Below are 24632 nucleotides of genomic sequence, written 5' to 3'. Positions count from 1 at the left end.
ATATTACTATGAGCAACCTGTGTGGCCTAAACATGCTAGTATGGTCTGCAGCATCTCCGAACTTGTCTGTCATCAAGCACATCTGAGGCATCACTGGTTGGCAATTTTCAAAGAAAGCTGTCAGCAGCAGATCTTGATGAATTGTGTTCTTAACTGCATTCAGCGTGGCATAAAATTCCTCAGACAACCATAAAAAACCTTACTAATAACAGCCAAGGTGTGTACGTGCAGGTATTTCTGGTTGCGACATTTATACTCAATACTGAATTAATCGAGAGGTCTTGAAAAGTTTGCTTCCATTTTGCCATGATTTGAATATCATTAGCATGTCTATTTATCGCATGTTTTCCGTAATGCCACAATCTTTCCTTCTTAGTGTTGCAATTTCAATGTTATAAATAATAATCTTTATATAGCGCTAACATATTCCGCAGCACTTTACACACATTATCATCACTTTCCTCGATGGGGCTCACAATCTAAATTCCTTAACTGTATGTCTTTTGGAATGTGGGAAACTGGAGTACCCGGAGGAAGCCCACGCAAACACGGGGAGAACATACAAACTCCTGCAGATGTTGTCATGGGTGGGCTTCGAACCCAGGACTCCAGAGCTGCAAGGCTGCAGTGCTAAACACTGAGCCACTGTGCTGCCCTTAATGTTATAGAGTCTTTTTATTCCCACCAACAACAGATACAATCTACCAAGGTATAAGCTGAACGTTCATTATGGGATGTCATAAAACCGTGCACTTTTTTCTATTTTTTACAATGAGAGTCAATAAATGAAAAATATACTGATATATAGTACAGGTGCGTTTGTCAAGGCTATATGGGAGACTTTGTCTCTGTATATAATATAAACAGTATCACAAACTTGGAAGGAACAGAGCCTTGGACAGACATTGAATATTTAAATATATTTTTATCATTCTTTTCAAACTACAAAAAAATTTGAATACTTACGAAGGCAGATCGACTTGGGTATATTTGACCATTCAGAGTTTTCCAAACAAGTTACAGTATAATATTTATTCACAGTATTCCGAATATATCCATGTCTACATATGTATTGTACTTTATTGCCAACAAAATAGATTGCTGTGGGTTCATCTTGAACATCCAATATAGCATAATCAAGGGTAGGTGGGTCTTTACAGATGCCTGGTGAAAAAACAGTTTTCTTATTCAATAAATATTGTATAAATCACTTTTTTCTTAACTTCTGACAGACTTCATTACTTAGGGAATCTGTCACCACGAAAATGTGAAAATTATTTCAGTGAAAAGATTTACATTGTATGATTCCAAATCCCTTCAGAAATCCTCACATTATAGTAGTTTATAGTTGTTTAACATTTAACATGGTGACAGGTTCTCCTTATAGGGAATCTGTCAGGAGGATTTCACCCACAAGCCATATACTGTATATGTGCATAAAACACTTTCAAATACAAGTCCAGCAATATCTTTATATGGTCAGTCCATTCCTCCGTTACTGAGAAATCAGCTTTTGTATTGATATGCAAACGAGGCAGAATAATTATTTGTACAGGGTGTCCCTAAAGTCTTTTTAATTAATTAATTAATTATAATAAAATGTGCAAAGCTCATCAAAATTTCAATAGCAAATGCTGGAAACCATATTGCAGAAGTTATTTAATATTCCAACTGAATAAAATGCTGTTAACAAATTTAATTTCTTAAAAATATGTATTTTTTCCTGTGTCCAGAATTTAGGAACACCTTGTAGATCTAAAGCATCTGTCACTCCAGTTCTATTCCCTCCCGCTTGACTGACAGCGTCTGTGCTGCATGACTTCAGGCAAAAGAGCTGTCAGTTAAGCAGGTGAAGATGGCGCTGGGTGGAGAATAGAGCTGGAGTGACAGAGGCTTTACAGCTACAATAGTCCTCCAGCCTCTTTTTAATATCAATTGAAATGCTGATTTCTCAGTAGGAATGGTATAGCCTTGTAAAATACAGCTTAAAGAGGACCTTTCATCAAATCTTTCTGCTGACCTGTGGACGTAATAGTATCTGCAGAGTGGAGTAAAACGATTTTTTTGTTGTCGTCTTTATCTTTTTATTTTGCCCTTCTATTGCAGAGATATTAGCATTCAAAGTATTTAGCACCTAATGAGTTAACTTTAGTTAAGTCCAAATGGGTGTTTTCAGATAGCAACATGCTGCGTTTGGCGCACATGGGCGCACCTTCAAAAGTGCGCAGCGCACGGCAAAATCCTGCTAGCGCACGGCCAGCGCACGATCTGCGCACCCTATGCTAAAGATAGGGTGCGCAGATCGCAAGCGTCCATGTGCGCTAGTAGGAGGCGATGACCAGATGGGGCGGGCAGGGAGCCGGCAGGGGGCGGGGCTTAGTGGCGGCCGTGCGCAGGGCGTCGCAGCGCCATAAAGCGCAAATGTGAAACCGGCCTTACAGAGTGAAGGAGTACATAGCCATAGAGAGAACTATCTGATAGAAAACTACATGGACTTACTTTAAGTTACCTCAATTGGTGCAAAACTTTGTTTTCTCACATCAATATTAATAATATACAGTTAGGTCCATATATATTTGGACAGAGACAACATTTTTCAAATTTAGGTTCTAGACATTACCACAATGAATTTTAAACAAAACAATTGAGATGCAGTTGAAGTTCAGACTTTCAGCTTTCATTTGAGGGTATCCACATTAACATTGGATGAAGGGTTTAGGAGTTTCAGCTCCTTAACATGTGCCACTCTGTGTTTAAAGGGACCAAAAGTAATTGGATAATTGACTCCAAGGCTTTTTCATGGACAGGTGTGGGAAATCCCTTCGTTATGTCATTCTCAATTAAGCAGATAAAAGGCCTGGAGTTGAGTGGAGGTGTGGTGCTTGCATTTGGAAGGTTTTGCTGTGAAGGAAACATGGCGGTCAAAGGAGCTCTCCATGCAGGTGAAACAAGCCATCCTTAAGCTGCAAAAACAGAAAAAACCCATCCGAGAAATTGCTACAACATTAGGAGTGGCAAAATCTACAGTTTGGTACATCCTGAGAAAGAAAGAAAGCACTGGTGAACTCATCAATGCAAAAAGACCAGGGCGCCCACGGAAGACAACAGTGGTGGATGATCGCAGAATAATCTCCATGGTGAAGAGAAACCCTTTCACAACAGCCAACCAAGTGAACAACACTCTCCAGGAGGTAGGCGTATCAATATCCAAATCTACCATAAAGAGAAGACTGCATGAAAGTAAATACAGAGGGTTCACTGCACGGTGCAAGCATCAAAAATCAAAAGGCTAGACTGGACTTTGCTAAAAAACATCTAAAAAAGCCAGCACAGTTCTGGAAGAACATTCTTTGGACAGATGAAACCAAGATCAACCTCTACCAGAATGATGGAAAGAGAAGAGTATGGCGAAGGCGTGGTACAGCTCATGATCCAAAGCATACCACATCATCTGTAAGACACGGCGGAGGCAGTGTGATGGCTTGGGCATGCATGGCTGCCAGTGGCATTGGGTCACTAGTGTTTATTGATGATGTGACACAGGACAGAAGCAGCCGAATGAATTCTGAGGTATTCAGAGCCATACAGTGTGATCAGATCCAGCCAAATGCAGACAAACTGATTGGTCGTCGTTTCATACTACAGATGGGCAATGACCCAAAACATAAAGCCAAAGCAACCCAGAAGTTTATTAAAGCAAAGAAGTGGAATATTCTTGAATGGCCAAGTCAGTCAGCTGATCTCAACCCAATTGAGCATGCATTTCACTTGTTAAAGACTAAACTTCAGACCGAAAGGCCCACAAACAAACAGCAACTAAAAACCACCACAGTGAACGCCTGACAGAGCATCAAAAAGGAGGAAACCCAGCGTCTGGTGATGTCCATGAGTTCAAGACTTCAGGCAGTCATTGCCGACAAAGTGTTTGCAACCAAGTACTAGAAATGAACATTTTATTTGCAATTATTTAATCTATCCAATTACTTTTGGTCCCTTTAAAAACAGGGTGGCACATGTCAAGGAGCTGAAACTCCTAAACCCTTCATCCAATTTTAATGTGGATACCCTCAAATGAAAGCTGAATGTCTGAACGTCAACTGCATCTGAATTGTTTATTTTTTAAAATTCATTGTGGTAATGTCTGGAACCAAAATTAGAAAAATGTTGTCTCTCTCCAAATATATATGGACCTAACTGTAGTAATAGAGAGACAATATGAAAAAACAGAAAAGTTTTATGCCACTCAGGCAGCCACTATTACATTGTATATCCAGCTCAGTTATCTTACTTTCTGGCATCACTCCTCCCTTAAACAAAGCCAAGAAGTAAGTTTTTGTATGCTATAATCCATACTAATTACAGTCGCTGCACTGAGGGTTGTCAGCAGTGAATGTAGCTGAGCTAGCACGCCAGTATGGGCAGGGTCAGACAGCCGTATAACTCGTGCGAGAATCGCATCTCACTGCATGGACTGGCCCGGTACCTCTCCTGACCTGAGCAAGACAGCAAGATGGATTCCTATGCAGCTGTCAAGCTCAGGTCAGGAAAGCCAACAGCCAGTACGAGGTTTACCATGCGATTCTTGCACAAATTATAAGGCCGTCTGACCCTGCCCTATGACTGAAAACCAGTGGCTGCTGGGAAGAATAACGTACATTTTCTCCCAGGAGCTGCACTTTCACTACGGTGGCTGGAAACCTTTCTATTTACTTGCAGACTAATCCTGCATCTGCAGGTAAATAGCTTTATCCAACAGCAAACAATTTAAGAAGTTACTTTGGAACTGGTATGCGTGAATTCAAATTTTCTGCTGCAGATTATTCACAGCAAATCTACGTCAAAATTTGAGTATTTGCAGTGGATTTCACCTTCTAGATTACCAAAGGTGAAATTAGTACTAAAAAACACACAGTAAAAATTGTCATGCTGCAGATTAACCTGAATGATCAATTACTTCTGCAAATTTCTTTCTGCAACCTGTGGATGAGACTTGGTAAAATTGAAGAAAGTATTAAAAAAAAGTGAACATTCTCTAAATTTAGTTCAATTTATATTATCATTTCAACATAATCTGAAATAGGGAAAAAGGGATCTGATAATCTTCAGCAAATATTATTCCTGTTTGTTCAACCTAAGACAAAATAGTAGAAAACGCCTGTAATATTTTTTTTATTATTTTTATGTATCAACAATAAAAAAAATTATGCAAGTTTTCAAATAGTGTTGATTATATAAATTCCTTACAATTTGTATTCCAAAAGTAAAGGCTGCATATGATTTGCTTCATTTTTAGTTCAGAAAAAAAAGTAATTGCATAGGCATACATGCTGCGACTGGATTTACAAGAATCTCTAATTAATCACTATTTCTCTATTATTCTATTAGCGGAAATCATTTATTACAGAATTTTATTAATTTATTCTTTATTTTGGGGCTCATGCACATGTCCATGCAAACCGGTGTAGTGAGGGCCTCAAATGCACAGACTGGCCTTGTATGAACAGTTCCCCTTTAACCCATGATCCTTATTTGTATGGGTTACATTGTTTGTGTATACATATATTGACATTTACTTAGTATTTTTCCTTTTTCCACTGCGACATTATGAATAAGACCCAGGAAGGGTCAAAACGTTAATAACATTTTATGTCACATACTAGCTGAAGAGCCCGGAGCTGTCCGGGCATAGTAACTAACTGTGGTTAGTTATAGAAAATTATAATTATCCTCCATCCCATAGTCCCGTGCCCATATACCCATCATACATATCCACGATCCCATAGGCCCATGCCCATAAACCCATCATACATTTCCTCCATCCCATAGTCGAGTGTCCATATACCCATCACACATCCTCCATCCCATAGTCCCATGCCCATATACCCGTCATACATATTCTCCATCCCATAGTCCCATGCCCATATACCCATCATACATATTCGCCATCCCAGTCGAGTGTCCATATACCCATCACACATCCTTCATCTCATAGTCCCATGCCCATATACCAATCATACATATCCTCCATCCCATAGTCCCGTGCCCATATACCCATCATACATATCTGCCATCTCATAGTCCCGTGCCCATATACCCATCATACATATCCTCCATCCTATAGTCCAGTGCCCATATACCCATCACACATCCTCCATCCCATAGTCTCACATATTAGTGCACCTGTCATATCTGTGCACGTTTAATTTTTGCACATGAAATGAACTCTTTTCCATATCTAACATGTGTGCGAGGAATTACAGTCTACATGGATTTATGATGGCATTGTGTAGGAGATGTACCAGTATGAACAGATCATTGGTGCAGTTTTGGGTGCCACGCAGGCGCCCAAGAGATAAGGGTACCCATTTCCACCTTCTCAGGTGGAAATGTGGATTATGAAGAGCCACTGGGCTGCAAAGGGCCCATATAATGTTCTTGCACTGGGGTCCTCTTCTGTCAGTGTCCACCAGTGAAATGTTCATATATTTAAAGCAAAGGGTGAGATCTGAAACCATTTTGTGGAATCTTGAAAGTTCTTCTCAAAGCAAATATTCCCAAAGCAGTTATTTACCTCGGCATTCTGGTGCAATAGAATTCCATTTTCCATCATGGCTGCAAGTAATTATGTCTTGGCCAATAAGCTTATATCCTTCATGACAGCCAAATGATATGGTATCATTGTAAATGTATTGTTGCTTTTCTGGATCAATCCACCCATTCTTTGACCATTCAGGGGCCGAACATGTTTGAACTGGAATAAATCAAATAAATATATATAAATATACAGTGGGGCAAAAAAGTATTTAGTCAGTCAGCAATAGTGCAAGTTCCACCACTTAAAAAGATGAGAGGCGTCTGTAATTTACATCATAGGTAGACCTCAACTATGGGAGACAAACTGAGAAAAAAAAATCCAGAAAATCACATTTTCTGTTTTTTTTTCATTTTATTTGCATATTATGGTGGAAAATAAGTATTTGGTCAGAAACAAAATTTCATCTCAATACTTTGTGATATATCCTTTGTTGGCAATGACAGAGGTCAAACGTTTTCTGTAAGTCTTCACAAGGTTGCCACACACTGTTGTTGGTATGTTGGCCCATTCCTCCATGCAGATCTCCTCTAGAGCAGTGATGTTTTTGGCTTTTCGCTTGGCAACACGGACTTTCAACTCCCTCCAAAGGTTTTCTATAGGGTTGAGATCTGGAGACTGGCTAGGCCACTCCAGGACCTTGAAATGCTTCTTACGAAGCCACTCCTTCGTTGCCCTGGCGGTGTGCTTTGGATCATTGTCATGTTGAAAGACCCAGCCACGTTTCATCTTCAATGCCCTTGCTGATGGAAGGAGGTTTGCACTCAAAATCTCACGATACATGGCCCCATTCATTCTTTCATGTACCCGGATCAGTCGTCCTGGCCCCTTTGCAGAGAAACAGCCCCAAAGCATGATGTTTCCACCACCATGCTTTACAGTAGGTATGGTGTTTGATGGATGCAACTCAGTATTCTTTTTCCTCCAAACACGACAAGTTGTGTTTCTACCAAACAGTTCCAGTTTGGTTTCATCAGACCATAGGACATTCTCCCAAAACTCCTCTGGATCATGCAAATGCTCTCTAGCAAACTTCAGATGGGCCCGGACATGTACAGGCTTAAGCAGTGGGACACGTCTGGCACTGCAGGATCTGAGTCCATGGTGGCGTAGTGTGTTACTTATGGTAGGCCTTGTTACATTGGTCCCAGCTCTCTGCAGTTCATTCACTAGGTCCCCCCGCGTGGTTCTGGGATTTTTGCTCACCGTTCTTGTGATCATTCTGACCCCACGGGGTGGGATTTTGCGTGGAGCACCAGATCGAGGGAGATTATCAGTGGTCTTGTATGTCTTCCATTTTCTAATTATTGCTCCCACAGTTGATTTCTTCACTCCAAGCTGGTTGGCTATTGCAGATTCAGTCTTCCCAGCCTGGTGCAGGGCTACAATTTTGTTTCTGGTGTCCTTTGACAGCTCTTTGGTCTTCACCATAGTGGAGTTTGGAGTCAGACTGTTTGAGGGTGTGCACAGGTGTCTTTTTATACTGATAACAAGTTTAAACAGGTGCCATTACTACAGGTAATGAGTGGAGGAAAGAGGAGACTCTTAAATAAGAAGTTACAGGTCTGTGAGAGCCAGAAATCTTGATTGCTTGTTTCTGACCAAATACTTATTTTCCACCATAATATGCAAATAAAATGAAAAAAAAACAGACAATGTGATTTTCTGGATTTTTTTTTCTCAGTTTGTCTCCCATAGTTGAGGTCTACCTATGATGTAAATTACAGACGCCTCTCATCTTTTTAAGTGGTGGAACTTGCACTATTGCTGACTGACTAAATACTTTTTTGCCCCACTGTATGTAAAAATAATATAGGAATATATAATAACGCATGACATTTTTAATTAGTGATAGCAAACATATGTGGGTTCAGGTGGCTTTGCAGAGTCATTGGACTCAATCCTTTAAGGTTGGCGTTTTGTATGGCATCACTGGAATAAGATGTCACTTAAAGAATTAAGCGCACCTTTCAAATGCAATGTGTCACAGCCAGAAAAATTACTCCAGTCAAAGAATTGGCTATATTTCTCTAGTAGTTTACACCACTAAAGTGGCATAAATTGTTATGAATTTGCTGGGCAGCCCCCACCTCAACTAAGCTCCACCCACTTTGTCAGAGCTGTCTGATGCTGTTGTAAAATGCAGAAAGTCGAAACATATTTTTGTTCCATAAAATAATTGTGTTTGGTGAAATTATGCCAAGTCACTTTTATTTTTTGTTGTCGCAGCTGCATGAGGGCTTGTTTTATTTGGGATGAGTTGTATTTTTCATTGGCAGCATTTTGAGGTACATCTAATTTATTCCCTAACATTTACATTTTAATTGATAAGATATCTCTAGGATAGACCATCAATATCTGATCCGTGGAAGTGTGACACACGGAATCCATGCTGATCAGCTACTGTCATAGCCGAAAGTGTTGGCACCCTTAAAATTGTTACAGGAAATAAAGGATTTTTCCAGAAAATTATTGCAATTACATGTTTTGCTATACACATGGTTACTTCCTTTTTGTGTATTGAAACAACACAAAAAAAAACAGAGAAAAAAGGCAAATTGGACAGAATTTCACACAAAGCTTCCAAAATGGGCTGGACAAAATTGTTGGCAAACCTATTTCAACACCCTCATCACCTCACTGTCCAATAACCCTAAACGTCTCTTTGACACTTTTCATTCTCTACTTAACCCAAGAGTACAGGCCCCAACCACTGAGCTTCAAGCTGACAATCTGGCCAATTACTTCAAAGAAAAAATTGACCAGATCCGACAGGAAATTATCTCCCAATCACCTCATACCATGCACTGTCCTCCCTACCCCACTGCATCTAGCTCACTCACTGATTTTGAACCAGTCACAGAAGAAGAAGTAAGCAGGCTCCTTGCATCTTCTCGCCCAACCACTTGCACCAGTGACCCATTTCCGTCACATCTCCTCCAGTCCCTTTCCCCTGCTGTCACCCCTCACCTAACTAAAATATTCAACCTCTCTCTCTCTTATGGTATCTTTCCCTCCTCATTTACGCATGCTATCATACATCCACTACTTAAAAAACCATCCCTCGACCAAAACTGTGCCGCTAACTATAGACCTGTCTCTAATCTTCCCTTCATCTCTAAACTCCTGGAATGCCTGGTCCATTCCTGTCTTATCCGCTGTCTCTTTGATAACTCTCTTCTCGACCCTCTCCAATCCGGTTTCCGCTCTTTACGCTCTACTGAAACTGCCCTCACTAAAGTCTCTAATGATCTACTAACAGCTAAATCAAATGGTCATTACTCCATGCTAATTCTCTTGGGTCTCTCTGCAGCATTCGACACTGTGGATCATCAGCTCCTCCTCACTATGCTCCGTTCCATTGGCCTCAAGGACACCATTCTCTCCTGGTTCCTTTCCTATCTCTCTGACCGCTCCTTTACTGTATCTTTTGCTTGTTCCTCCTCCTCTCATCTTCCCCTTACTGTTGTGGTTCCTCAAGGATCAGTCCTAGGCCCCCTCCTCTTCTCTTTGTACACTGCCCCTATTGGTCAAACAATCAGTAGATTTGGTTTCCTGTACCATCTCTATGCTGATGACACCCAATTATACGCTTCTTCTCCTGACATCATGCCAGCCTTTCTAGAAAACACCAGCGATTGTCTAAATGCTGTGTCTAACATCATGTCCTCACTATATCTGAAACTGAACCTGTCCAAGACTGAACTCCTTGTGTTTCCTGCTGCTACTAATGTACCTATACCCGACATTGCCATTTCCCTGTGTGGTTCCACTATTACTCCCCAGCAACATGCCCGCTGTCTTGGGGTCATCCTTGACTACGAGTTTTCCTTTGACCCCCACATCCGATCACTGGCTCGCTCTTGTTATCTGCACCTCAAAAACATTTCTAGAATTCGACCTTTTCTTACTTTTGACTCCGCAAAAACCCTTACTGTTTCTCTTACTCTTTCTCGTCTCGACTATTGTAACTCTCTTCTAATCGGTCTCCCTCTTACCAAACTCTCCCCTCTCCAATCTGTCTTGAATGCTGCAGCCAGGATCATATTCCTCACCAATTGTTACACCGATGCCTCTACCTTGTGCCAGTCATTACACTGGCTACCCATCCACTCCAGAATTCAGTATAAACTTATTACCCTCACCCACAAAGCCCTCCATGACTCAGCACCACTCTACATCTCCTCCCTTGTTTCAGTATACCACCCTACCCATGCCCTCCGTTCTGCTGATGACCTGAGGTTAACATCCTCAATAATCAGAATCTCCCACTCCCGTCTCCAAGACTTTACACGTGCTGCGCCAATTCTTTGGAATGCACTTCCCAGGTCAATACGATTAGTCCCCAATCCCCACAATTTTAAGCGTGCCCTGAAAACGCATTTATTCAGACAGGCCTACCGCCTCAACACATTAACCTAATCTATCCCTGTGTGGCACAGCCAAAAGTTTTACCGTATCCAGGTTCCCCGCATCATGTTCCCACATGCTTTATGCATCCATTAGCCCTCTGTGTCTGTACTGTTACACACTTAACATTATGGCTGGTCCATACAATCAGGGCAATTGTTACCACCCACCTTTTGTGTCTACCTTTTTCCTCATAGATTGTAAGCTTGCGAGCAGGGCCCTCAATCCTCATGGTATCTGTTATGATCTATGTGATTATTGTTATGCTGTAATGTCTATCGTCTGTACATGTCCCCTCTGAAGTGTAAAGTGCTGTGGAATATGATGGCGCTGTAGAAATAAAATTTATTATTATTATTGGCATCTTTCCAAAATTGTGGGTAAACAACTTTGTTTCAAGCATGTGATGCTTGTTATAACTCACCAGTGACAAGTAACAGGTGTGGGCAATATGGAAATCACACCTGAAACCAGATAAATGGGGAGAAGTTGACTCAATCTTTGCGTTGTGTGTCTCTGTGTGCCACACTAAACATGGAGAACAGAAAAAGGAGAAGAGAACTGTCTGAGGACTTGAGATACAAATTTGTTGAAAAATATCAACAGAAGGTGTAAGATGCTTGTTGATGGTTATAGGAAGCTATTTATTGCAGCTATTTATTCCAAAGGATGAACAACTAAATATTAAGTTAAAGATACCAACAATTTTGTCCTGCCCAGTATTGTGTGAATTTATGTCCAATTTGCCTTTTTTTCTGTTTTTTTGTGTTGTTCCAATACATACAAAGGAAATAAATATGTGTAATTGCAATAATTTTCTGGGAGAAATACTTAATTTTCTGGAACATTTTCAAGGTTGCCAATACTTTTGACAATGACTGTATGACCGTGTCGATGGAAATTCTCGGATGCTGCTGGAACATAGCATCTCCGTCAAAAGTATAGTAGGGAGTGAATTTGCAGTACCCGGTCATGGCCACTATACAAATGACGGAGGTGCTGTAGCTCAGCAGCATCTGAAAACTTCTGTCTGCAGCTGGTAACAGCTCCATCGATCACATATTAATAGCTTATCCTAAGAATGGGACCATCAATAAGAAAACTTGTGGTCAACTTCTTTAACTCTTTATGGAGAAAATAGAAAAAAAAACAGCAGTTCCGTTTAAAATTTTCCATTATTCTATTCCTGCCCAAATAGAGGTCAACTTTATTCGGTTGGTCAGTACAATTATAGCGATAACAAATGTATATAATTTTACCTATTTTTATTACTTTTGTACAATTAATAGAATTACATTTCTCTAATGAATGGAGTGTGTGGGGGCTTATTTTTTGCTTAACAAGATGTAGTTTGCAGTGGTTTAATTTTCTGGTAAATTTGACTTTTTGATGACTTTTAATACACTTTTTATGGACGTGAAATATACTAAACAAATTCTTTATATTTTAATGTTTTTTTATTAGCTCTATTCAATGTACAGTTTAATTTTCATATTAACTTAATTCTGCAGGTCAATATGATAATGACCACATAATGACCCATATATATATAGTTTTTATAATTTATCACTCTCCCCCCAAAAAAATGTTTTAACTATTTTACTGGGGTTTGCCACATTATAAGCCCAATAAGTTTTATATTCTTCTGTAAACAGAGTTGCATAGGGTTGTCGACAAGCTGCATTCTTCACTGGTGCAGGCCCAGGATTCATGCTACATGTGATTTTGACCAGGGCCGGCGTCAGGGCCCCGGTACTTGCAATTCTTACCTCTCCCCGTTTCTGCGCTATGACGTCTTCCGCGTCTTCTGACACTGGCGTTTCAGGTCAGAGGGCACGATGACATCAGTACTGTGCTCCCTCTGCCTGAACAGTCACAGTGCAGAGAGCCGGAAGACGGTGATGCTGTGGAGTCCGGAGCAGAGCAGCGGTCAGCGAGGAGGGGTGATTATTTCAATTTTTTTTATTTGAAGCATTATATGGGGCTCATCATATACTGGAGCATCATTCGGAGCATCCTATGGGGCCCATCATATACTGGAACATTATATGGGCCCATAATATAATGGAGCATCATACGGGGCATCATATGGGCCCATCATACACTGGATCATCATATACTGGAGCATCATATGGAGCATCATATGGGGCCCATTATATACTGGAACATTACATGGGCCCATCATATATTGGAGCATCATATGGAGCATCATATACTTGAGCATCATATTGTGCCCATTATATATGGAGAATCATATGGAGTCATCATATACTGGAGCATTATATGGGGCCGATTATATATGGAGCAATATATCGGGCCTATTCTGTATGGAGCATTGTATGGGGCTCCTTATATATGGAGCAATATATGGGGCCCATCACATATTGTATGGGGCATTATATGAGGTCCATTATGTAATGAGCCTTATATGGGGCTCATTACGTATGGAGCAATATATGGGGTCCATTATTCTGTATGGAGCATTATATGGGGTCCATTTTACTTTATGGAGCATTATATGGTGCCCATTATTCTGCATGGAGCATTATATGAGGCATATTAATACTGTATGGAGCAGTATATGGGGTTTATTATAGAGTTGAGCGAAACAGGTAGGTCAGATTAAAAAATCGCCGACTTTTCCCAAAGTCGGGTTTCGCCGATCGAAACCCGACCCTAGCGTGAGGTCGGCCATGAGGTCGTCGATCAGCGCGCCAAAGTCGCGTTTCAAATGATGCTTTCAGCGCCTTTTCTCACTCAATGATGGAGGACGCACACTGTGGGTAACGCGATGACATGCGCAGTGGCCAGCACCATCTTAGAGAAGGGCATTGAAGTGATTGGCTGGCTTTGTGTGGTGTCACAGTGGGTATAAAAGGCTGTGAAAGCCGACCGCCATCTTACTTCTGCCGATCTTACAATAGGGAGAGGTGCTGCTGCTGATTCTGAACAGGGAGAGCGTTAGGCAGGGAAGAAGAAAAAAAAACTGCTTCTGCTGATAGCGCTTTTCACTGTACAGTTAGTGTGCAGTGAAAGGGGGGGAGGATTTTTGTTGTGTGCAGCAGCGCTGGTGGTGATTAGGCAGCCTTTAAGCTACCTGCTAGCTGCATTGCTGTATTCACACTGCTGGTCAAACTGCTTTTTTCAAAGCACTCCAAATTTTATTATTTTGTCCAGGTGAGTTACTGAGCGTTCATTTTTTCCACACACCGTCTAGCGGTGTATGCTCCTCACACACTACCGTGAACCGGCTGGTATCACGGACAAATGGAAGCTATCTGGGTGTGACTCTGGAAGAAAAAGCTGAGGAGTTTGTCCGCTTTTCCAGACCTACACCTTAGAGTCATGTCTGTTTTTCAAACAGTTTCATATATCTGCTGTTTGATAACGGTCAAAACTAGACAGAGACAGCGTGTGTCAGTCCGTATACAAATACACAGAGCTTGACAGTTTTACATACACACACACCGTACAGCGTTGTACGCTCCTCACACACTACCATATAACGCCTTCTAGCACGGACAAATAGAAGCTACCTGTGTGTGACTCTGGAAAAAAAGCTGAGGAGTTTTTCCATTTTTCCGGACCTACACCTTAGAGTTCTGTCCGTTTTTCAAACAGTTTCATAGATCTGCTGTTTGATAACAGTCAAAACTAGACAGAGACAGCGTGTGTCAGTCGATATACAAATACATGGAGCTTGACAATTTTCCATACACACACTGTACAGCGTTGTACGCTCCTCACACACTACCGTGTACCGCTTTCTAGCACGGACAAATAGAAGCTACCTGTGTGTGACTCTGGAATAAAGCCAAGGAGTTTTTCCGTTTGTCCAGACCTACACCTTAGAGTCCTGTCCATTTTTCAAACAGTTTCGTATATCTGCTGTTTGATAACGGTCAAAACTAGACAGAGACGGCGTGTGTCAGTCCATATACAAATACACGGAGCTTGACAATTTTACATACACACACCATACAGCGTTGTACGCTCCTCACAGACTACCGTGTACCGTCTTCTAGCACGGACAAATAGAAGCTTCCTGTGTGTGACTCTGGAAAAAGAAGCCGAGGAGTTTTTCCATTTTTACAGACCTACACCATAGAGTCCTGTCCGTTTTTCAAACAGTTTCGTAGATCTGCTGTTTGATAACGGTCAAAACTAGACAGAGACAGCGTGTGTCAGTCCGTATACAAATACATGGAGCTTGACAATTTTACATACACACACCGTACAGCGTTGTACGCTTCTCACACACTTCCGTGTACCGCCTTCTAGCACGGACAAATAGAAGCTACCTGTGTGTGACTCTGGAAAAAAAGCCGAGGAGTTTTTCCATTTTTCTAGACCTACACCTTAGAGTCCTGTCCGTTTTTCAAACAGTTTCATAGATCTGCTGTTTGATAACGGTCAAAACTACACAGAGACAGCGTGTGTCAGTCCGTAAACAAATACACGGAGCTTGACAATTTTCCATACACACACTGTACAGCATTGTATGCTCCTCACACACTACCGTGTACCGCCTTCTAGCACGGACAAATAGAAGCTACCTGTGTGTGACTCTGGAAAAAAAAGCTGAGGTGTTTTTCCAGACCTACACCTTAGAGTCCTGTCCGTTTTTCAAACAGTTTCGTATATCTGTTGTTTGATAATGGTCAAAACTAGACAGAGACAGTGTGTGTTAGTCCGTATACAAATACACGGAGCTTGACAATTTTACATACACACATCGTATAGAGCTGTCCGATTCTCCAACAGTATTGTATATCTGCCGTTCGCATTACAGTCACTTTTATACCTAGTCAGCATGTGTGTGTGACACTCCGTAAATACATATACGGAGATTGTTAGTTGCACAAAAATCGTATACAGCTGTACACTTCTGATACAGTTCCGTATATCTGCTTGTTGGATTGCGGTCCAATACATACTGTGAGAGCGTCTGTGACTAACATAATATATACGTTGATTTAATTTGTTTAATACATCTTACACAGCTGGATGCTCCTCATACAGTACCATCTCTCTGCTGGTATTTTTGGTACATTTTCCCAAACAAGAGGAAGTATGGTGGAAGAGGCCGCGGATGTGGGCAGGGGGGCGCAGCTGGTACTGATGGTGGTGGTGCATCGGCTGGTTCTGGCAAAAGCACAATAGCAGCTAAGGCAGGAGGTGTTGAGCCTGCGTCATCCTCTGGCCCCAGAAGGCCTGTAAGGTTGCCTTTTCTTGGAGTAGGAAAAACGTTTTTAAAGCCGGAGCATCAGGAACAGGTTTTCGCGTACATAGCCGAAACAGTCACCAGCTCTATTGTCTCCTCTTCTGAATGGTCGAAACCTGCAAGCATGGTGTCGTCAGAGCAGGGTTCTAGTCATAAAAATCCCCTTTCCTTGTGTCCTTCACCCCCACCAAAAGTTAAGGATGCGGCAGCCCACACTTCAGATTACTCTATGGAGCTCTTTTCACATACCATGCCTGGGTTATCCAGTCAAATCCTGAATTCCCCAGCCCAAGATAAATCTTACATGGAGTGCACTGATGCACAGCCACTGCTAGATGATTCTGCTCGTACATTGACCCACAGCACTACATTGCCCTCGCAGTCTATTGAGCCAGAATCTGACCCTGATGAAACCCAGGTGCCCCTTCCCGCATGCTATACCACCTTACACGGTGACACAGAGGAAGGTAAAGAGGAAGGTGCAGATGACTTTGAAGAGGAGGTGATGGATGACCCAGTTCTGGACCTGGATTGGAATCCATTGGGGGAGGAGGGTGATGCTGGAAATAGTTCAGATAAGGAGAAGGATCCGCAGCAGGCATTGACATTGCAGCAGCGGTTATCTAGCAGGCCCGTAGCTGTCCTAAAACGTGAAACAAAAACTAAAAGAGTTGCAGGACAGCTTGACCAGACGGTCAACTTAGCACAGCGTGCAAGGCCAGAAAATGTTTACCATATGTGAGAATCATGTGGGAATAGTGGATGAGGGCAGGTATATCTCGCCCAGATTCCTTTCCTATGTGGCCTAGTCTGGTCAGTATCGCACCTGCTTACTAATGGATAATGGGAGGTGGATATAAAAGGATGCAAGGTGGTTGTGTGAGTGTCTCAGCCTGGGAACACAGAGAGCCTGTCTGTGTGAGAGACACACGTGAGTGGAAGCAGTGCCCACTGCAACTGTGGTTTGGCTGGACGGGAGAAGCCCGCCAGTTGGTAGTTAGGTTGTCCATTGTTTAGTTAGTGCCGGACAGGCAAGGATTTGTTTTATGTTTTATTTCCTTTTGCATTGCTTTCACTGTTAATAAACCTGACCCAGGGTCAGTTATACACGAATCCCAGCTCTGCGCCTGAGTTTCATGCTGAATGCACGTGACCTTTGACCCCAGCAAAGGCGATCCCGGAGTGTTTTATCACACATAGTAGGAAGAGTGCAGTGTGACACTTCTTTGTCCAAAATCCTACTGATAAGGCAAAGGTTACCTGTAAGAAGTGCGGAAGGACTTTTAGCAGAGGTAAACAACTCAGAAATTTGAATACCAGTTGCATGCTTAGACATTTAATCAACATGCACTTGCAAGCGTGGACGGACTACAAAACCTCAGGTAGCACATGTGCACCTGCTCCGACTGAAAGTAGCCAACAACGCTCCATCGCTACCCCCACTGTAAGACCACCGCCACTATTAAGCACACCACCAGCACTAAATGTGGAGGTGTCGTCGCAAGGCCAAAGCAATCAGGGAATCACAATGGTTTTGCAACACAACACTGAATCTAGGCCATCACCACCAATACCATCACCAACCCCCTCTCACTCCATCCGGTCCACCGCTACTTCCCCCATATGCAGCTCTCCAGTCCAGCTCACCCTACCAGACACTCTGAGTAGGACATGAAAGTACTCATCCTCTCATCCGCGTACACTGTGTTTGAACGTCTACATTGCCAAACTAATCTCATTAGAGATGATGCCCTACCGTTTGGTTGAAAGCGATGCTTTCTGCGACCTCATGGCCTACGCTGTCCCACGCTGTGACCTACCCAGTCGGCACTTCTTTTCTCGAAAAGCCATCCCTGCCCTCCACCGGCCTGTGAAAGACCGCATTGTCCATGTACTAAAACAGTCAGCGAGTGGAAAGGTGCACCTCACAACAGATGCACGGACCAGTAGGCATGGCCAGTGCCCTTACGTGTCCATCACTGCGCACTGGGTTAATGTGGTGGATGCAGGCTCCACTGGGGACAGCGGCAGTGGAACAGTACTGCCTAGCCCACGGTACAGGAAACAGTTGGCTGTAGGCTTTCACTCCTCCTCCTCCTCGTTTATCAGCGAAAGCTCGTCCACAGAGCACAGTCGCACGAGCACTACATCCGCAGCTGGCAGTGTTGCACACGAGGTGTCCCACTATCGAACAGCTAGTGGTAAGCGTCAGCAGGCTGTGTTAAAGATGATGTCTTTGGGCAACAACAGACATACCGCGGAGGTACTGGCCGACTACTTGCAGGGACAAACAGAGTCATGGCTGGGCAGTCTACATCTTGAGGCAGGCAAGGTAGTCAGTGATAACGGCCGTAATTTTGTGGCAGCCATAGCCCGTGCAAAACTCACACACATACCTTGCCTGGCTCACACTTTGAACCTGGTGGTGCAGTGCTTCCTTAATAATTATCCGGAGTTAATATCCCTGCTCCATAAGGTGCGAAGACTTTACTCGCACATCCGTCGCTTGGCCGTACACTCCAGTCGTATGCAGAAGCTGCAGCGATTGCTCCACCTCCCCAAGCACCGCCTAATCATAGACGTTGCAACAAGGTGGAACTCCACCCTGCACATGGTTGAGAGTCTGTGCAAACAGAGGCAGGCTGTAATGCATTTGTGGGAGGATACACGGGCTGGCAGTTTGAGGGAAGACATGGAATTGTCGGGTGTGCAGTGGTCAAAGCTGAAAGACCTCTGTAAAGTCCTTCCGTGTTTTGAGGAATGCACATGGCTGGTAAGCGCAGACGATGCCATCATAAGCATGAGCATCCCACTTATGCGTCTGCTCATGCAAAGTTTGACGCACATTAAGGATCAGGCGTCTGCAGTGGAGGAGGAGGAGGAGGGAAGCCTTAATGACAGTCAGCCATTGTCTGGTCAGGGAACTGTCCTGGACGAGGTGGAGGAAGATGAGGAAGAGGAGGAGGAGGAGGATGAGGGGGATGATTATTTTGGGCAGGAGGATGTTTCTCAGGGGGCAAGAGAAAATGTTGGCGTTCCAAGGTCAGGTACAGTGTTTGTGCGTGACTGTAGGGATGTGGATTTGCCAGAAACTGCTCCTCCACCCACCACGGGCAGTGCATCTTTGACACCTGGAACATTGACCCACATGTGCGATTATGCCTTGCGGATCCTAAAAAGGGACCCCAGCATTGCCAAAATGATGAGGGATGACGACTACTGGCTGGCCAGCATCCTCGATCCACGCTACAAAGGCAAATTACACAACATCATGCCACAGGAGAACCTAGAGATAATATTGGCAAACAAACAAGCAACTCTGGTAAACCGTTTTTTTGAGGCTTTCCCAGCACACAGCAGCGGTGCTGGTTCTCCCACGTGCCGTAGTGGGCACAATGGAAGAGGTGTTCGTGGTGCACACAGCAGAAGTGGCGTTGGAGACAGGGGTTTAATGACCATGATGTGGAATGATTTCTCAAGTACCGCTCACACGACTGCTAATACTGCATCGATTAAAATTGACAGGAGGCAGCAGTTGTCAACTATGGTTACAAACTACTTTTCCTCCCATATCGATGTTCTCCCTCACAAGTCATTCCCCTTTGACTATTGGGCCTCTAAACTCGACGCCTGGCCTGAATTGGCACAATATGCCTTACAGGAGCTCACTTGCCCTGCTGCTTGTGTGTTATCTGAAAGAGTCTTCAGTGCTGCTGGATCAATCCTGACAGAAAAAAGGACCCGTCTGTCGACCCAAAATGTTGATGATCTAACCTTCATTAAAATGAACCATGCATGGGTTTCAAAGGATTTTGTCCCACCTTCCCCTGATGACACATAGGTTACCAGAAAAGTGCATCGGTTTTTTCCTCCTCTTCCTCGGACTTGCCCAATTACGCCCTTTGCAGCAGCTGAATTTACAGCCAACACATCAACATATGCCTATTTTTAAACCTCCCTAACTGGGCTGCCCACCCCTCCCCCAACGTCTGGGGTCAAGACCTGGCGCACCCGGGCAAGTGCTGTTGCACTGAACAGGTGGATGGGCCCACTGATGGCCGACGGCAATGGCACAGGGCCCCTCATAGTACAATACAGTGTCTCAGATGGTGGGAGGGCCCACTCGCCATCAGACACACCAGCGTACTATGAGGGGCCCTGTGCCAGTACCGTCGACCACGATTGTGCCCCCCCCTGCTTGGTCATGGCCACAGCACTTGCAAGTTGCAATACTTACCTCTCCCTGCTCCACCGCTGTGTAGTCTGGGCAGTTAAATCCTTCACAGGGACGGCCACTAGAAATTTGGTGCATTGATCAATGATGGTTAAGATGTAGCTATGGCCTGTCCTGCTGGCCTCTACCTTCAGATGATCAATGGCTACCATTTGAAATGGACGTCAACTTACAAGCGGATGCAGTGGTGGTTTATGATCACCTTTCACAGTTGTGATAGTCACAGACGTGTGAAATTCCTGCCACTATTTTTCAATGTCTCCTCTCATGCCAATCCAATAGAATCGCCTACGGCCTGTGGCTTCTGTCTTTTGCACTCCAAAATGACCAGACACATCATGATACACCGTGAGGTCCATGGGTACATCTCTCCCTGTGATCACAATTTGATGGAGACGACTAACAGTGATGTGATCCACGCTACTGCAATAAAGCAATTCTTTCTTCACAAAGAACCTTTTTCGCTTACTCCACAGACACAGTAATTGAGGGACTGCATCGCCTCTGCAACATCTACCGGGAGGTTTTCCCGCGATGAGTAATTCCAAAATTTCTGCTAACACTCGACTTTGCGTCTATACTTGTATCCATGTAGTTTCCAGTAGTGGAGATTCTGGACTTGCTTACTGAGATTGAAATATATACGAAGATTTAAAAGTACCACAATACTGTATACCGGTGTACGCCGCTATGAATACCTTTCCCTTTTTCTACTTTTTTTAATTCTGGTGTAATAAATAGTGAGCCTGTGAGTGTCTGTGTCTGACTCCAGAAGTATAGACGGAAATTTAACCCTAGACTGGACACACCTGGTATGTGCTGATACAGTACCTTGTTTCAAAAATTTGTATTAAGGTATCATCTGTAGGATAGCCAACTTTGGGGGGGGGCCCTCTTCTTGCCACAGGCAAACTGTTAGGGACGGCAGAACGCACTAAATATAAAATAATAGAAAGTGCGTTCACCGCCCGGGGTCCACCGTGCAGAGGTGTTAAACTGCTGCTATATAATGGCAGACGCACAATATGACGGTATATCGCACACGGGTTGAACGTCACCCGGTGTGCACTGGGCGTACTCTGTTATATTCACAGAGTCGCCTCAAGGCATAAACATAAATGCCGAGCCTGTTGACCTCACAGGTCTCAGCGGTGCGCACGCACGGTATATGGTCACAGGACTCAGGCCCAAGACACAGGGTCAGTGTCCGTCTAGACCTACCGTGCGTGCGGCGTCGCTACCGCGGATGCCCACAAGTGCTGCTGACCGCAGCACAGCAACTGACTCAGTCGCTATACGACAATGCCTATGAGGGGCGCACTGTTGGATGCTAGCTCTGCAGAGATGAGCACTGTGGCTTGTAGCATGCCACTGACTGGCGCTGACTCTAAGGCTAAGTCCCTATCCACACACGTAATATCAGAGGGAGGGGATCTTAATGAGTCATTCGCAGGTTCATGCATCCATCATCATTCACACAGTAGCAATTAGAGACTACACTAGCGCATGGCCGAGCGGCCATGCGGACCTTTTATAGCCATGCGGGACCTTCCAGATCTCTGGGATGGACCAATCAGATCAGGAGAAGGACCTGAGCACGTGACTCCCGATCTCCAATGGGAGATCGTCTCGTGAGCATGCCCAGTAGCGTGACGAGAGGACTTAACCACTCGAGTGGCTTGCTGCAGGGCAACCTGCGCTGCTATTGCTGACCCAGAGGTGGCAGCAACAACCAGTCCTACAGAGCTGGACTGAGCAGAGTGCCTGTGATGAAGAGATTGCTGTGCAGGTTCCTGAGCGGTCGGAGAAGAATGGGAGACCGTAGGATGCAAGGCTCTGGATTCCTGCTGTGCAGCTGCAGGAACCCGACGCCTAACACAAGACTGAGACAGAGTTTGTATTGAACAGGTCTGTTTTTAGTGCCCATCCTTCTTTCGACAACAGCAATTCACGACAGCCATTTCACATTTCTCTGTACACAGGCCCCGGTACCTTCACTTCCTTTGTAACTATAATTGTGGCGTCCTCTGTGGCTCTTCCACTGTGGCTGGGCTAGGCCCAACCACCACATCGCTGCACCAGTCTGAGCACACCGTCCGTATGATGGCCCCAGGCCGTCTTTGTCTGCAGCTACCGTCCTCTGGGCCACACCCCCGTGACCGCCTCAACTGTCAGTCCTCTCTGGAGCCTTTCCACTATCTCTATTTCCTCAGCAGAACTTCCTCTTTACTGTGCTCCCTTCGCTGACTGACTCTTCCAGAACCTTCCCTCAGCCTTTTATACTTCCAGTTCTGGTAACTCCACCCACCATCACCTAACAGTTTCTCTGACCAATGGCAGTTATTCAGTCCCACTCCTACACTCTCCACTGCCCTCCAATGGGCAAGCTAAAACACTGCACCTTTCTCTTTATCTTAGCAGTTTCACACCTACGCTGCGCTACACCTCTGCTTCTCACTACAGGCTGGTTTGTCTGTCAGTCCACCTTCCCTGCATCATCCATAGTGAGTGAGCGTGTGTGGGTTACGCCTTCTATATATACGGTGAATCGGAGAAACAAATTTTTACATTATACTCGATACAGCTTGTATCTTGTTATACAGTACCTTTGTTCGACATTTAGCATTACGGTCAAATCCATACCGTGTAAGCATCTGAGAGTGACTATGGGACTATTTATACGGAGATTTCAATTGTAACCTAAAAAATATATACTTGCTATCTTGTTATCCAGGACCTTTTTTACAACATTTTTTATTATGGTCAAAACCAAATTGAGTGAACGTCTGAGGGTGACTACGGAAATATATACCGATATTTTCAATTTGGCCAACACTGTATACAGCAGAACGCTTCTGATACAGTAACCTTTTTAGCTATTTAGATTCTGGTGTAATCCATAATGAGCCTGTAAACGTCTGTCTATTACTCCGGCAATATATTTGGAACTTTAAGATTACCCCAACACTGTATACAGCTGTACGCTTGTGTTACATAACCCATTTACAGCTTTTCATATTCTTGTGTAATCCATACTGGGCCTAAGAGCGTTTGTGTCTGCCTCCTGAAAGGTATACGGAGAATCAGAATGTTTACACTATACTATATATACCTTGTATCTGGTGATACTGTACCCTTTTTCAACTTGCTATTTTATTGGGTAATTCATACTGAGCCTGTGAGCGTCTGTGTATACCTCATGAAATATATACGGGGATTTACTGTTATCCATAGACTGTATAGAGCTGTACGCTTCTGATACAGTTTCCATATATGTGCTGGTATTTTGGGTCCATTTTCCAAAACATGAGGAAGTATGGTGGAAGAGGACGCGAATGTGGGCATGGAGGGCCACTGGTACTGATGGTGGTGGTGGTGCATCTGCTGGTAGTGCCAAAAACACAATAGCAGCTAAGGCAGGATCTGTTGAGCCAGCGTCATGGTGTAGCTCTGGAAGGCCTGTAAGGCTCCCTTTTCTGGGAGTAGGTAGACTGCTTTTAAAGCCGGAGTATCAGGAACTGTTTGTGGCTTACATTGCTGAAACAGCCTGCAGCTCTATCACCTCCTCTTCTGAAGTTGTATAAAATGCAAGCACTGAGTCGTAACTGCAGGCTTCTGGTCAGGAGCAACCCCTTTCCTTGTGTCCTTCACCCACACCAAAAGTGAAGGATGTGGAAGCACACACCTCAGATTACTCCATGGAGCTCTTTTCACATAGCATGCCTGGGTTAATTAAAAATAGCGCCCATCATGTACTGGAGCAATGTAAATGGGGCAGATCAGACACTGGAGCAGCATCTAAGGGGCCCATTATACACTGGAGCATTACAAATGGGGCCCATTATATATGATGCATTATTAGGGCCCATGATACACTGGAGCATCATCCATGAGGCCCATCATGTACTGGAGCATTGTACATGGGGCAGGTCAGACACTGGAGCAGCATCTAAGGGGCCCATTATACACTGGAGTATTACAAATGGGGCCCATTATATATGGAGCATTATTGGAGCCCATCATACACTGGAGCATCATCCATGAGGCCCATCATGTACTGGAGCATTGTACATGGGGCAGATCAGACACTGGAGCAGCATCTAAGTGGCACATTATACACTGGAGCATTACAAATGGGGCCCATTATATATGGAGCATTATTAGGGCCCATG

At 43.8% G+C, this 24632-nt stretch overlaps 1 protein-coding gene across 1 annotated transcript in view; it reads right to left on the bottom strand.

Annotated features, from left to right (window-relative positions):
• The window catches only part of LOC141099139 (sushi, von Willebrand factor type A, EGF and pentraxin domain-containing protein 1-like), a 233144-nt gene that overhangs the window by 57134 nt on the left and 151378 nt on the right, over nucleotides 1–24632 (bottom strand). The window contains exons 17-18 of the mRNA XM_073587275.1: nucleotides 6572–6751; nucleotides 967–1164 (exon numbers count right to left, since the gene is read on the bottom strand). Coding sequence (XP_073443376.1) covers nucleotides 967–1164; nucleotides 6572–6751 — 378 coding nt within the window. The remainder of the gene's footprint in view (nucleotides 1–966; nucleotides 1165–6571; nucleotides 6752–24632) is intronic.

This window comes from Dendrobates tinctorius, unplaced genomic scaffold (assembly GCF_039654945.1).
Source record: "Dendrobates tinctorius isolate UK_male_01 unplaced genomic scaffold, ASM3965494v1 ptg000098l, whole genome shotgun sequence".
Lineage (NCBI taxonomy): Eukaryota > Metazoa > Chordata > Amphibia > Anura > Dendrobatidae > Dendrobates > Dendrobates tinctorius.
Note: the sequence above shows the minus strand (reverse complement) of the source record. Positions and strands in the feature narration are given on the sequence as shown.